The 13929-nt window shown below is 40.1% G+C and overlaps 1 protein-coding gene across 1 annotated transcript in view; it reads right to left on the bottom strand.

The window, feature by feature from the left end:
* Nucleotides 1-13929, bottom strand: part of col28a2a (collagen, type XXVIII, alpha 2a) — a 97680-nt gene that overhangs the window by 12369 nt on the left and 71382 nt on the right. Inside the window, exons 24-30 of the mRNA XM_048599209.1 lie at nucleotides 11073-11141; nucleotides 9277-9345; nucleotides 7394-7462; nucleotides 6694-6762; nucleotides 6466-6534; nucleotides 2791-2871; nucleotides 738-773 (exon numbers count right to left, since the gene is read on the bottom strand). Of these exons, the coding sequence (XP_048455166.1) occupies nucleotides 738-773; nucleotides 2791-2871; nucleotides 6466-6534; nucleotides 6694-6762; nucleotides 7394-7462; nucleotides 9277-9345; nucleotides 11073-11141 (462 nt within the window). The remainder of the gene's footprint in view (nucleotides 1-737; nucleotides 774-2790; nucleotides 2872-6465; nucleotides 6535-6693; nucleotides 6763-7393; nucleotides 7463-9276; nucleotides 9346-11072; nucleotides 11142-13929) is intronic.

The raw sequence follows: 13929 nt of genomic DNA, 5'->3' as shown, positions 1-13929 counted from the left end.
TCTTCCACCATTGGAAATAACTTTTTTTCATATTTATTCTATCAAAATCATTCTGATTTTAAACATTTCCATCAAATCTCCTCTTAACCTTCTCTGCTATAAAGGCAGTAGTATCTCCATGTTCTCGTAAATCTCTTCTGCACTCTAAGCCATGACAATCTACCTTTAGATTGAAAACAATGCTTTAGCTGAGCATAATTTCCTTGCTTTTTTTATTCAAAGCTGCCACTAATAAGGCCAAGAATCACATACACTTTTTAACAGACCTCTCAGCTTTTAGTGCTACGTTCAAAAGATTTGCATATATGCATTCACTTTAAAATTGTATCATTTTGTTAATATTGCCTCTCCTCATTTTTCCTATCAAAATTCATCTCTTCATTTGCCCATTTCACATATCCATTTGGGTCCTCTTGAAATCTCTTATTATCATTCACACTGTTAGCTACATTTCAGAATTTTGTGTTGTCCTTAACCTTTGAAACTGTATTCCCAAGTCCAAGTCCAGGCCATTAAGCCATTAATATACATTAAAACGTGCAGTGGAACTAATTCAAAACCCATGAAAAACAGACCTTCTCTCAATTATGAGAAATATATTTTCACTAAAAATCTCTGATTTCTGCCCCTTAATCAATTTTGTATTCACAGTGGCATTGTCTCTTTTAGCATATAATACATGACACATTGTAGAATGCCTTTGTTAGATGCATTATTAAGTGTAAATTGTTACTCACTGTTAATCCAGGGTCACCCTTTACTCCAGGTCTACCCTAAGCAATCAGAAATCATTGTAAAAATAATTAGAATAAAAAGAATTAATACTAGAAAAAAAAGTACTTTTAACACATTACCTATCAATATAATTGTAACTAAATACTGCCAAATCATTGAAGATAATTTTAACTCAGAGAATGGTCATTGCATGAAATGAGTTGATACGTATGATGGATCTGGAATAAAGAAATCAGAGTGAGATGATTTGCTTCATCACTCTGTAACAGGGCAGACTTTTGCAGGAATGACAAAGCGGTTGGTGGACAGGAGCAGGATTTCACATGGCAAGAGAACATCAGTGGGAACTGGAGGGAACGGTCCCTAGTACAAGGGAACAGATGAGAGGTTCAGGGGCCATAGTTTATTGTAATGAAGGGAGGGAAAGGCAGATTGATGGTTTCTGTTTGAGGCTTGGAGGAATATTCCTACATCTCCCAACCAAATGAAGACACCTGTGGGCCTCACCGGCTCGTTCACATGTTCATAAGTGGTTTCAGCATGGTATCACTGTTGTAATTAGCAGTAAAAATTATATTGGTGTCTAAATTGCATCATCTGACCTCATCTTGTAAAAGGATGATAACACCTCTGCCATCTGTCAGGTGAGCCTTTCTGCAGCTATTAGCCTGACTGTCTAAATGTCATAGGCAGGAACACTGTAGCAAGCACACTCAGAAGATTTTAACCCCCGCACATTTTGTTTCTGCTTGACTGGGTGGGGTAAAATTGTGTGGATTCTGTGGATCTTCAAAGGAAGACTTTTGTATGCATATATATCAAAGCACTTCACAATGTTTAACAGAAGTAATGGCCAAATCACAAGAAGACTTGAACATATAATAACATCTCAAAAATCATAACAAAATAACCTGTTAACCTTGATTTGATTGAGTGAAAAATGTTTACAAGGCACAGAAAGTTTTTCTCATTAATGCTCTAAGATCTTTAATCTTTGCTTCAACTAGTAGAAGACTCAATTTTGACATCTTACTCGAAAACATTCCCTCAACATTGACAAATTAGATTGCATCAATGTAGTGCTGGCACTCCATAATTCTTCATGGTTATTGCCATGTGTATACCAAAGTCTGTAGATCTAGTCTGTACTAGCCTGACTATGTGGTACCTTAACATGCCTCGCATCTAAAATATTTTCATTTTCTCTGGATGTGAAACATAGTCCAGATTTTATTGCTCAGAAACCAGAATGAAAATCAGATAGATTTTTGAAGAAGCAGATGCCATTTTGTTGGTTTGCTATTCATGTGGTGAAGATGAAAATTTACCTCATTGTGTCTTGCCCACATACCTCCCATTGGACTTTGCAGCTTGCATCTCGATGCTTTCCTGTTTTCTGATTTCCCATGAAAGTTGCAATAGGAAAACCAAATTGTCATGTATACACTTTCCTCAGTGGTTCTTGATCTACTGACATTCTGCAAATGTGTCATTTGCAGTCTGATTTCAAATTACTAACATCAAAATTAATTAACTACTTCTGTGATATTTAAAAATAAATCTTATGAAGCAAATGAAAATTGTGTCCCAAAAATGTCTATCCCAAAAAGACATTAAATAAAGCAACAAGTTAGATTTAAAGTATTGCAACAAAAGAATTCCACAGAGCCTGATGCTATTTAAGAACTTTACTGCACCTGATGCTTCCTTTTATTCCACTTCAGATGAGGGAAAAGAAATGCTCAAACATGTCACACCGGCCAGGAAATTCTGCCCAAAAATGTATGCCAGGACTTTTTTATTCCCTTTTTTGAGTGAGGTTTCAACCATGTGCTCTGAAACCGCTCTGTGACTAGTAGCTCCAAACAGGAGAGGAAGTGGAACAAGTTAGTCACTGTTAGCAGTTAGAAATGGAAAGGGACTACCAGTTAATATCTAATTAATGTGAAGCAGTTCATTTGCAGAGAATGTGATGCTATGATTTTTCATTTTCAAGAGAATGTTAGAATTAAATAACAAGATGACACATCAATACAGGAACAATTATACACTTACAGGCAAACCAGGAGAGCCAGAATCACCCACATCTCCTTTCCCTCCCTTTTGTCCTCTTTCTCCTGAAAGACCACGGTCACCCTGCAAGATAAATAAATGACAACGTTGACTTCAAGACCTTCTGCCTTTGATTCTGCATAATGTTCAGCAACTTTTGTGAGGCCTCAGATATTGAAGTAGCATAAGTCCACATGCAGCAAAACCTAGACAATATCAAGGCTTGGGCTGATAAATGGCAAGAAATATCTGTGCCACACAAGTGCCAAACAATGGCTATCATAAACATGAATCTAGTCATCTGTCCTTGAGGTTCAATGGAAATTCTATTATTATCACTGAATCCCCCACTATCAACATTCTAGGAGTTACCACTGACCAGAACCTGAACTGGACTAGCCACAGAAATACTGTGACTGCAACAATAGATCAGAGGCTAGGAATTCTATGTCAAGTAACTCACCACCTGTCTCCTCAGATGCTTGTCCACCATCTACAAAGAACAAGTCAGGAGCTTGATGGAATACTCACCACTTTCTTGGATGAGTACAGCTTTAGCAACACTGAAGCTCAACACCATCCAGGACAAAACTACTCACTTGACTGACACCCCATCCACTAACTTGAAAATTCATTCCTTTACTGCTAATGCTCAGTAGCTTAGTCTGTGCTATCCACAAGATGCAAAAACTCACCCAAGCTCATTTGACAACACCTTCCAACAGCACCACGAAGAACATTGGCAGCTGATACATGGGAACACCACCACCTGTAGGTTCTAGTCTAAGACACACCATCTTGACTTTTAAATATAATCACTAGTTCTTCACTGTTGCTGGGTCAACATCCTGGAACTCCCTTCCTAAAGGCACTGTGGATGTACCAACACTCCACGGACTGCAGCAGTTTAAGAAAGCAGCTCGTCACTACCTTCTTTGGGGCATTTAAGAATGGGCAATAAACATTGGCTAAGCCAGTGACACTCATAATCTCATGAATGAAGAAAAAAAAGTCAGTATCCAGGCAGGAAGTCGTCATAAGAGAGTGAGAAGTGGGAAGGGGGAAGGCCCTCACCCATATCTCTGCTGGAGGGGGTGGGGGTTGTGCAGAGAAGTATTAAATTCCACCTACATTGTCATCTTTCCTGATTAATCATCATCCATTGTTTGTCCACTTTAAGAAAAATGTTTCATCTTCTATATTCTCTGAAAAAAGAATCCATCAATCCATCCAAGCGTCTCTATGATCTAATTTCTCTTTCTCAACAAGGATTTGATTCAGTTCCTTTTTAAAACTGCCCATTGACCTTGAACCAATCTGCTTCAGTTTGTTATACATACCTGCTACCTATAGCAAAACCTTTCAAAATTAATCTTGCAATGTTTTTAGTCATGTCTACCATTGCCAGATTTTTACCCAATCAGGATGATTGGAGAGACCTTTACAAATGGTGGCTGGACCTAGATGCATAATTCCTGGTAGATCCATTTTTGCTGCAGGAGAAGGGGCAGCTGTGAATCACATATATGGGAAACTTGAACTATGCAAGGCCATTTGGTTAGACTGCTGAGTACATCCAGCTTTCACATCCAGTTGTTTTAACCAACAGTGTGGAACTTGTGATTTTATAGAGGAGGCATAAATGCTTGTGATGGGTAGATTTAAGGTAGGTTTAAGTAATGTATCTGAAGTAATTTAAATCCCCAACCTTTTAAAATTAAATAAAAGGTCTGCAGCTAACACTATAAGTAAAATAGAACAGACACTTGTTGTTGGAATGCATTAGTTGACAGATCATCTGGGTGCAAATTAGAAAAAAAAATAGCTACTAGTTTATCCAATTTCAGATGACTCCAATCTTCAGATTTACCAAGTTTGTTATTATAGTTGAGCCAATTAAGAATGCTTGTACAAATTTAAAATGGTCCATAAACACTTATTCAGCAGAAGTCTGTTTGATTGACAGATGCAAGAGGTTATTATAAGTATTAAATGTCTTTTATTTATTTAGTAAAATAAATGTTCATTTGTTTTTAAACCAAGTGACCACTTGAGGAGATTCACATTTTTGAACGGGGGTCACAAATAAATATTTTTCAGTATATTTGTGTTAGCACACTATTGGATTGTCACAAGGTTTTTTCTCATCTCCACACAACTCTCGCGGTTTGCTCATAACCAATTCTAGGTAAGTAGCCAAATGTTGGGGAGGGAATGGAGTAGGTATGGGGGATATGACTGAGCATAGGGAATAGGAGGGTGAATGGAGGAGACATGGGGGAACAATGATGGGGTGTGGATGATGCGGGGGTATGAGGGGGGCATAGACGTAGCGAGATGATATTGAGACATGAAGCAATCATGGAGTGGAGTGGCATAGGGGAGTATAATGAGGATAACAGACTAAATATGAGGTGGATTTGGGGATATAAGTAGACACGGGCAGGTGATGGATCAGTGAGGAAGGCATAAGAAGCTGTGAGTGGTGAGGGCTAGACTGCCTAATAGTCTTTAATACAACAGGGCTAACATTTTAAATAATTGAGGTGGGCATTTAAACCAGCCTGTGTTGGTACTTACCGTAGTTGACTAGAAGTTAAGTGATATTCAACAAAGTCCAGGCACAGACATTCTAGTTAGAGTTTCAATTCAGCCAATCACACACCATAAATCTCAACAACCTGTGCTTTCTATATGTTTGAATACAATTAACGAATTAGTTCTCAACACCGGTTTGCTTCTTACTTTTAACTCCTAGATATTTAACAACCTATTAACTGAATTAGATACTATTGCTCGCTTACCTCCATTTCCACCTCAGGCCTGCCTCCAGAGACAATGGTGCTGAATCCATCCATCCTCCTTCCACAGAACAAAAAAATGGGCAGGCACGGCCCTTGTAAAGCTTTTCAACTCAGCTTCCTGCATCCTCCATCAAACTCCAGCCCCGCACCTTATTTCTACATCTTGCTATTTTAAAGATCCATATGGTCTTCACCCTCAGTTCTGAGGTATTGGCCATGTCCAAGCTGAGGCCAATGCATCTGATTGTACATCATTGAGAAAACATCTCAAAAGTACCCAGACAATCTACCTGATTTATAACACTGCCGTAGAAAGGGAGGTCACATCAGAGTTTATCACTTTAACATTACCATGTCTTCCCTCTGTTTTTTGTATCATGTTCCAGCTGTTGATGACCACCACCTAGTTTTGCTTTAATGTTAACCTGCTCTGTGTGTCCCACATCTGACCCTGCAGCACCTTACTGCCAGACGGTGAGCATGTTTAAATTTCATTTGATTGCTTCTGAAAGGACCGACAGCATTTTCTCTTTCTGGTACAATTGCAGGGATAGGGGCAGAATTCTATGGCTTTCTTGAAGATTCTCCGCTGCCTGAAACTTTACAAGATGCAGATGGTGTCCGTACATCTCATGTTTTGCCTGGTATATGTCCCACAGATACTTCACTTACCATTCACTCATAAATTTGCTCTGGGAGAGATTGGACTCTATTGTCATGGGGTAGATTTGCATCATCTTGTAATTAACAGCGACAGTATCTCTAACTGGCCCTGAAGTGGTGGAAAGAGATGGCTTTGCCTGTCAATAAGGAGGTGTCAGTTTGGATGTTGGTCAATAAAGATTTAACATAAACCCACAAATTGGCCATTTACCTTAGGTCCCATGAGCCCTTCTCCTGGTGGTCCACGAGGTCCTGGCAAACCTTGAACACCTATGTCCCCCTGGTAGATAAGGAATGTGTGAATGGTAATAATAGTTTCAATTCTATATTTGACAATGATAAATGTAAGAAACCACTTTAAAAGATAAATGACAATCTCTACTGTGATCATAGATTCTACAAAACATTTAATTTTGTTTACTGCATTTATTATAGATACCTTAGGTCCCTGCATGCCTTCACCTGGAGGCCCTTGAGGACCAGGTGGTCCTGGTCTCCCAGATATTCCCTACATAATAACAGAAGAGACCAATTAATATTTTTCACGTAAGAAGAACGAAATATGTGTAAAATTAACTCATACGCATTTAATTATAATCGTACTTGTGCGCAGGTAGTCTTAGAGATGCGAACAGGTTCCATTTTTGAGTCCATTTCCAAGCTCATTTGTATGCACGTCAGAACACAAGGCAGGACAATATAAACACAGGAAATGTTTGTATGCCAGATATTTAAAATTACACCTCTGTATGGGATCGTGTTCATAAGTATGAGCATTCGTAAGTCAGACATTTCTAAATTCCTCCTGTAATGTGTTTATTTTCTTGATACTTTCACCTCCTCTAAATGCCTTGTTTCCCAAATTGATTTTGTTGAATGAGCTTTGTATAGATCAGGCAACACAGTGAGGCTATGTTTCAAATTGGAGAAGAGGGTGAAATGAGGGGAAGAGCAAAACAAATCGGGAAACCACAAACTTGAGGCATAAAACCTTAAGTTCTCTTCTTATTCTGCATGAAGTGTAACTACTTAAATCATCAAGCTTTGAGACCACTAAAAAGTTCATCAGCATGTTGCAGTAATATCCTAGCTTTTTAGTGATGAAAGAAAGCATAAAATGTAATCACAACTGATGGTACCTTTTGACCTTGAATCCCTTCTCCTGATGGTCCAGGTAGACCACTTGGGCCTCTTGCTCCTGGATCACCCTAAAACATAAGATATATCATCAAGAATCATTATTATGTTTTTCAACAAAAATACAGCAGAAGGAATATGACATATACTCGGTGGTTATTACAAAGAAACGTGAACTAAGATAGAAATATGTAAATGTAGTTAGTTTTTGCATCAGAAGTATAAGAAATTAACTAAACAAGGCAGAAATAGGACACCTTCTGGTGAGATCATCTCATATGACCCTGCCAATCCATTTAGTGAAGAAGGGTCACTTGACCTGAAATGTTAACTCTGCTTCCTCTCCACAGATACTGTTAGACCTGTTGGGTTTTCCAGCAATGTCTGTTTTTCTTTCCCTTTAGTTTAATATTGGCTTCTAGTGGTAGAAATGCCAGCTAGAGAAAACCTGCAATAGACCAGTGTAGGATAATGAGCCTGTGACTTTCCTTGAAGGGCTCAGTAAAGTACCACCTAGTGCTATAACAGAAAATTTACCATTTACCTGAAACAGTTGTGAGTGGTATGCATTGGAGAGGGATTCAAAGAATGCAGATTTTTTTATTTACTTGTGGGATGTGGGCATCGCTGGCAGGCCAGCATTTATTGCTTATCCCTAGCTGCCTTTGAGAAGGATTTGATTAGAATGAGCCAGATTGTTAATGGTTAGCTCAAATTCTGAAGATTTTTAATCTCAGGGTTTAGACTGGTCAATTGACTTGCTGAGGTGGAACTCACTAGCCCTAGTTTTCTGGTCCATTGTATTAATCGTGGAATGCTTCTGTTGGGTTGAACTGACTGTTTTTTTGTTCTGCATATTATCCAAATCCTATGAAAACATGTGTATATTTCACTTGTGCAATTCTGTTAAGTATGTGCATATTTGTATGGAATTACAAATATATTGTATGGATTTGCACACATATATTGTACAGAATTACATGTGCATTGGGTATTGTATGAAATTACATGTATATTGTACGGAATTCTAATACAATTTGAATGCAGTGCCACACAGTTCTGTGCACTGGCCTAACCAGATGCGTGGGAGGGAAGTGTAATATCTCCACAACTGAACCAGTGAGTGATGCCAGTTTAGGCTCTCTCTGCACCTTATTGCCTTCACTTTGGCTTGCCTGCTTGAATCTGGGTTATAACGCAATGAAGGTCTCAGTGTTGGAATTGGAAGCTGATCCTGAAGTTTCCATGTGCCTCTGGTGCCAGTTTCAGATAACTGGTGGCCAGTGGAATTCCAGCAGAATTGGGACAGTAAGGTGTTTTAAAGCTACCACCTTGGCCTCTTGCTGCCAGGCGAGATGGATTAAAATCAACCGATGATGTTTTCTCAGTATTGCTTTAACATGGCACAAAATTTACGACGTTTGATCAGATTCGTTAAATGAAAACAAGTTGGTTTTTTTTGGAAATAAAATCAAAGAACTGTGGATGCTGGAAATCAGAAGCGAAAATCAGAAGCAAAAATCAGAAATTGTTGGACAAACTGGAAAAAAGATTTTCCAATAATTTTGATTTTGTTTCCACTCTCCTTAACATATGCCACATCAATTGCAGGGAGGCAAGGGGCACATCACACAAAATAATGGAAACATGGTAATGAAAATCCCATAGTAATATTCAATTAAAATGCTTTTTTTGTTGAAACTACTTACTCTGGTTAGTCATGCTTGAACTAGTACACGGTTTTAACGACAAATAAAAGTAAATATTTTTAATTACATGTAAACTTTTGATTCTGTAAGTAGATGTAGCTGCTTAGACTTACATTACATCTCTGTAAAATGCTGAAAAAAAATTTCAATATAACTTATCAAGTACATTTACATACCTTAGGCCCTGGGAATCCAATTCCGATAGGCCCCTGTTCACCTGTGGGCCCTGGGAGGCCTGGCAACCCCTTTTAATTAGAAGATAAATTATCTTCAGGTTTTCTCCACCAATAGCCATTGCGTTTTCATGAAGGGCTTTTATTAAGGATATACAACACTGGATATATACCCAGAAAAATGATTGTATAAAAAGTACATTGTAAAATAAGAACTAGAAGTAGGAGTTGATCACATTGCCCCCTGATCCTGTCTACAATCTTTGCTGATCTTCTGCATTAACTCTACTGTTCTGCCCAATCCCATATCCCTTGATTGCCCAAAAGACCAAAGCTCTGGGCTGAATTTTTTTGGCTAATGGCAGTTGTGTCGAGGTTTCTGAGAGAGAATTTTGCTGCAAGACCTGGCATGCTTTGACACAGCGTCTAACAAAACTCACTACTAACTACCTACACCGCTCAAGATGGTGTCCCTTTCATCCAGTTCTATCCCCATCTTAACATTTGCGGTTGCCAGAACAACTAGCCACTGCAGGGTTATCCAGGAGATGACTGGCACCCCTAGTGCTGGCGCCATCTTTAAAACACTGTTGTGCACCAGACAAATACTTTCAGTTGAGAACTGCCCTACACTTTTATTTGCCCTGGATGATGGCAGATGGGGGGAAATTGGTGTCCCACTGTGTGGGTAGGGACCTGGAGGTCCCGCTGATTGGGATAGTGCACATATAGGAAGTCTCCTTCTCCCAAGACAGCAGAAGATGTCACATCAGCAGACCATGCCAGCCTGGTCCAAGGTTGCCTGCTGGGTCATTTCAGTCTCAGCCTTCTGGAGAAATACCCAGCTCTGTAGGAAGAATATCAATGACCCTCTCCATTGCACTAGCATAAGTGCTAACCATCTTCTCTCCAACATCTCACATTCACGCTATCTCTTCTACTGCACCCACCTCCTGTCAAGGCTCATGCTCTACCACTCTCACCGCTATCTGCAACACCTTCCCTCACTTGCTCCAACCCTCAACGCCACTAACCCTGCACACCCTCTGTGCTGCCTACTCACTTGCTCGGGACACCTTCCCAACTGCACCAAAAGTTACAGCTGTGCCACCCATTTTCATCTCCCTTTATATTTGCCTCTGTCTCATTCCAGGACAAAAGCAGTCTTGTTCGAATGGTAAGAGTGAAGACGTGTGAAGGAATGCCCAGCATTCAGTTTCTCATTCCTTATGTGGGAAGTACCCTGACCCTGACTGCCTGAGTGGCCGACTGAACTCCCTTTGCAGAACATCATCTCTCTTCCTGCCTCTGCTGTTAGTAGCAATATGGACCACAACCTCTAGCTGTTCCTTGACCTGGCCCCAGGGAGCCAACACACCGTCCTGGAGTCTCACTTGTGGCCACAGAAATGCCTCTCTGCACTCCTGACTATAGAGTCCCTTATCACTACCATTCGCCTACACTTCGTCCCTCCTTGCTGCACAATAGAGCCAATCTTGGTATCATTGATTTGACTGCCCTAGTTGCTTTCACTTGAGATGCCATTTCCTCCAAATAGTATCCAAAATGATATCTCTGTTTGAAGGGGGAATGGCCACAGGAGACTCCCGCATTGCCTGCCCATATTTACTAGTCTGCCTGGTGGTCACCCAATGCTTTTCTGTCTGCGTAGTCCTTACTTGTCGTAAGGATGCCATTCTGACATCATTTATTTTTAAATTATGGCATTGTATAAACAATGACATAGATTTACATGCAACAAAACTTCGGTTTGCAATGTTAGGTTTACAAATACTTACAGGCGCTCCTGGGTATCCATCTCCTTTTTGTCCAAATGGCCCTGGTGGTCCTGGGAGGCCACGATCACCCTAACATTGAATGTCAATAACATAGTGAAATGACTTCACATATTGGATGGCAATAGGTTGCACAGAATTTTTTTTGTAAAATTGACAAATCTTCCAAACTGGTGATCTTCCATGATCCAAGCGTAATTAGAAAATTTTTTAAAAAGTGTTTCTGTAGGTCAGATTCAGTTTGTCCCAGCATGGATTCTATTCAGTCTCCTGAGGATGGTCACCAACCTTAAGTAAACATTTTACAGAGGTAAAGCTCAGAGAAATTTGATCTTCAAACAGATTGCTTTTACAAATCAAGCAGACAAAGTTTTACAGGTCCCTGCCAGTAGGTTTGCAGACAATGGGGCTGGTCAAATTAGCTGGATAGCCTTCTTGCTGTCTCCTGCCAAATCCACTATTTCACAGAGGGAGCGCAAGGCTTGAGGCAGCCTTCCTGTCCTTGCCCCAGCTGAGGCCATTTAAGCAGCCAATGAAATCCCCTCAAACCCCTTTGTGAAAGTTACCCTCGCTTCCCTATCACTGCATCCCTCCATAGCACTGCCATCCAACTCCCAGGATCTACTGCTGTTAGTGACATGATGGACCAAATTGAAATTCACTTTGCCAATGAGCTACGTGGAGACATTCTCAAGTTGTTTGCAGCTCATGATTCTCCTGGAAAGAAGTGCAGGCATCTAGCATCAGCTGGAATCCCATTCCAGCCAATTGCTAGGCTTGTGTGTTTCATAGATTTTAGGTTGTAATCTTGATTTCTAAAAAAAAATCTCAAACTAAATATTTATCCTAGTTCTTTTTCAGGACACAAACTTAGTTAAGCACTTTTGGCTGAGACTGAAATCCATGTACATAGTATTGCGCAGTGACTTTCTCCAATCTAAAGTTTATCCTGAGATTTGTTTATTTTGCACTTGTGTCTTTACATTTTGTTCTCATAGTTTAAGTTAAATATGTCTGATGTTTAATATATATGCTTTGCAGCTCTGAGACCTGGATATGGCCCCCGCAAAAGACTTTGAACCATACGGCTTTAGAATCATTCTTGCAAATAATCCAACAGAAATCACACAAGATAACAAGAACATGAGTTGGAAAGGTTTACAGGGATATAGGCCAAGTGCAGGCAAATGGGACCAGTTTAGTTTGGAAAACTTGGTTGGCATGGACAAGTTGGACTGAAGGGTCTGTTTCTGTGCTGTAAACTCTATGACTTTATGACTTTTCTTCAATTTGTTCCTCAGCGTAGTGTCCTAGGCCCAACCATCTTCAGTTGCTTCATCAATGACACTCCCTTCATCATGAGGTCAGAAGTGGGGATGTTCTCCGATGATTGCACAATGTTCAGCACCATTCACGACTCCAACTACTGAAGCAGTCCATGTTCAAATGCAACAAGATCTGAATAATATCCAGGCTTGGACTGATAAGTGACATGTAACATTCGTGTCACACAAATGCCAGGCTGTGACCACCTCAAAGAAGAGACAATCTAACAATCGTTCCTTTACACTCAATGATCCTACCATCACTGAATTCCTCACTATCAACATCCTGGGGATTGCCATCGACCAGAAGCTTAACTGGACTCACCACATAAACAGAGAGGCTACAAGACCAGGTCAGAGACTAGGAATACTGCAGCAAGTAACTCACCTCCTGATTCCCCGAAGCCTATCCATGATTTACAAGGCACAAGTCAGGAGTGTGATGGAATACTCTCCACTTGCGTGGATGGGTGCAGCTCCAAAAAATGGCTTAATTGGCACCAAATTCACAAGCATCCATTCCCTCCACCACCGACGCTCAGTCATAGCTCAGTGTGCACTACCTACGAGGTGGACTGCAGAAATTCACCAATGATCCTTAGACACCACCATTCAAATCCATAACCACTTCCATATATAAGGACAAGGGTAACAGATACATGAGAACACCATCACCTGCAAGTTCCCCTCCAAGCCACTCACCATTCTGACTTGGAAATATATTGCCATTCCTTCACTGTCGCTGGGTCAAAATCCTGAAATTCCCTCCCTAATGGCATTGTGGGTCAACCCACAGCAGGTGACTGCAGCGCTTCAAGGTAGCAGCTCACCACCACCTTCTCAAGGGTAACAAGGAATGGGAAATAAATGCTGGCCAGCCAGCGATGCCCACATCCTATGAGTGAACAAAAAATAAGGTAGATTTTTAATTCGTGTGACAGAGTTAAATCAGTGACAGTAAGTAATGGAATGAAAAGTTGAGAGTTTTGTGTTGTCTGACGAACATCCATTTTACACTATCGCAAAGTCAAAATCCTTTTATTCCTGTGTATTAAAGGAATGTACGTTGTTCTGGACACCACTATTTGTCAAACACATGGAACATGTATTATAGCCCTGCAGAGAAATAGCACATTCCTAACTTTTAAAGATCTAATGTGGACTCATTGAAACTGACTTTTCCTTTACAAAGTAGACAATATGCAGCAAAGGTGGCTCCTGAAGGTCAGATGATTGAACTCGTGTATTTATAAACTGACTCACTGTCCAACAGACAGAATAGCACATGCCAGACAAAAATATGTTTATATACATATCCTGAGACGATTTCAAGACATTTCATAATTGACTGTGTCTTTTTTGAAAGGAAGGAGGATATTGTCTTAACTCCCTCGAGATGAATGTCTTCAAATAATAAACCAAGACATGGCTAATAAACCCAAGACAACCACCGTATTTGCAAAGGAACTACACTTGTGAGGTATCACATTGTAAGGCAGCCATGTCTGTCCCTTTGTAATCTTATAATAGTCACT

Source organism: Rhincodon typus, chromosome 7 (genome assembly GCF_021869965.1).
Source record: "Rhincodon typus isolate 14 chromosome 7, sRhiTyp1.1, whole genome shotgun sequence".
Taxonomy (NCBI): domain Eukaryota; kingdom Metazoa; phylum Chordata; class Chondrichthyes; order Orectolobiformes; family Rhincodontidae; genus Rhincodon; species Rhincodon typus.
The sequence above is the reverse complement of the archived record's forward strand: the minus strand, read 5'-3'. Positions and strand labels throughout refer to the sequence as shown.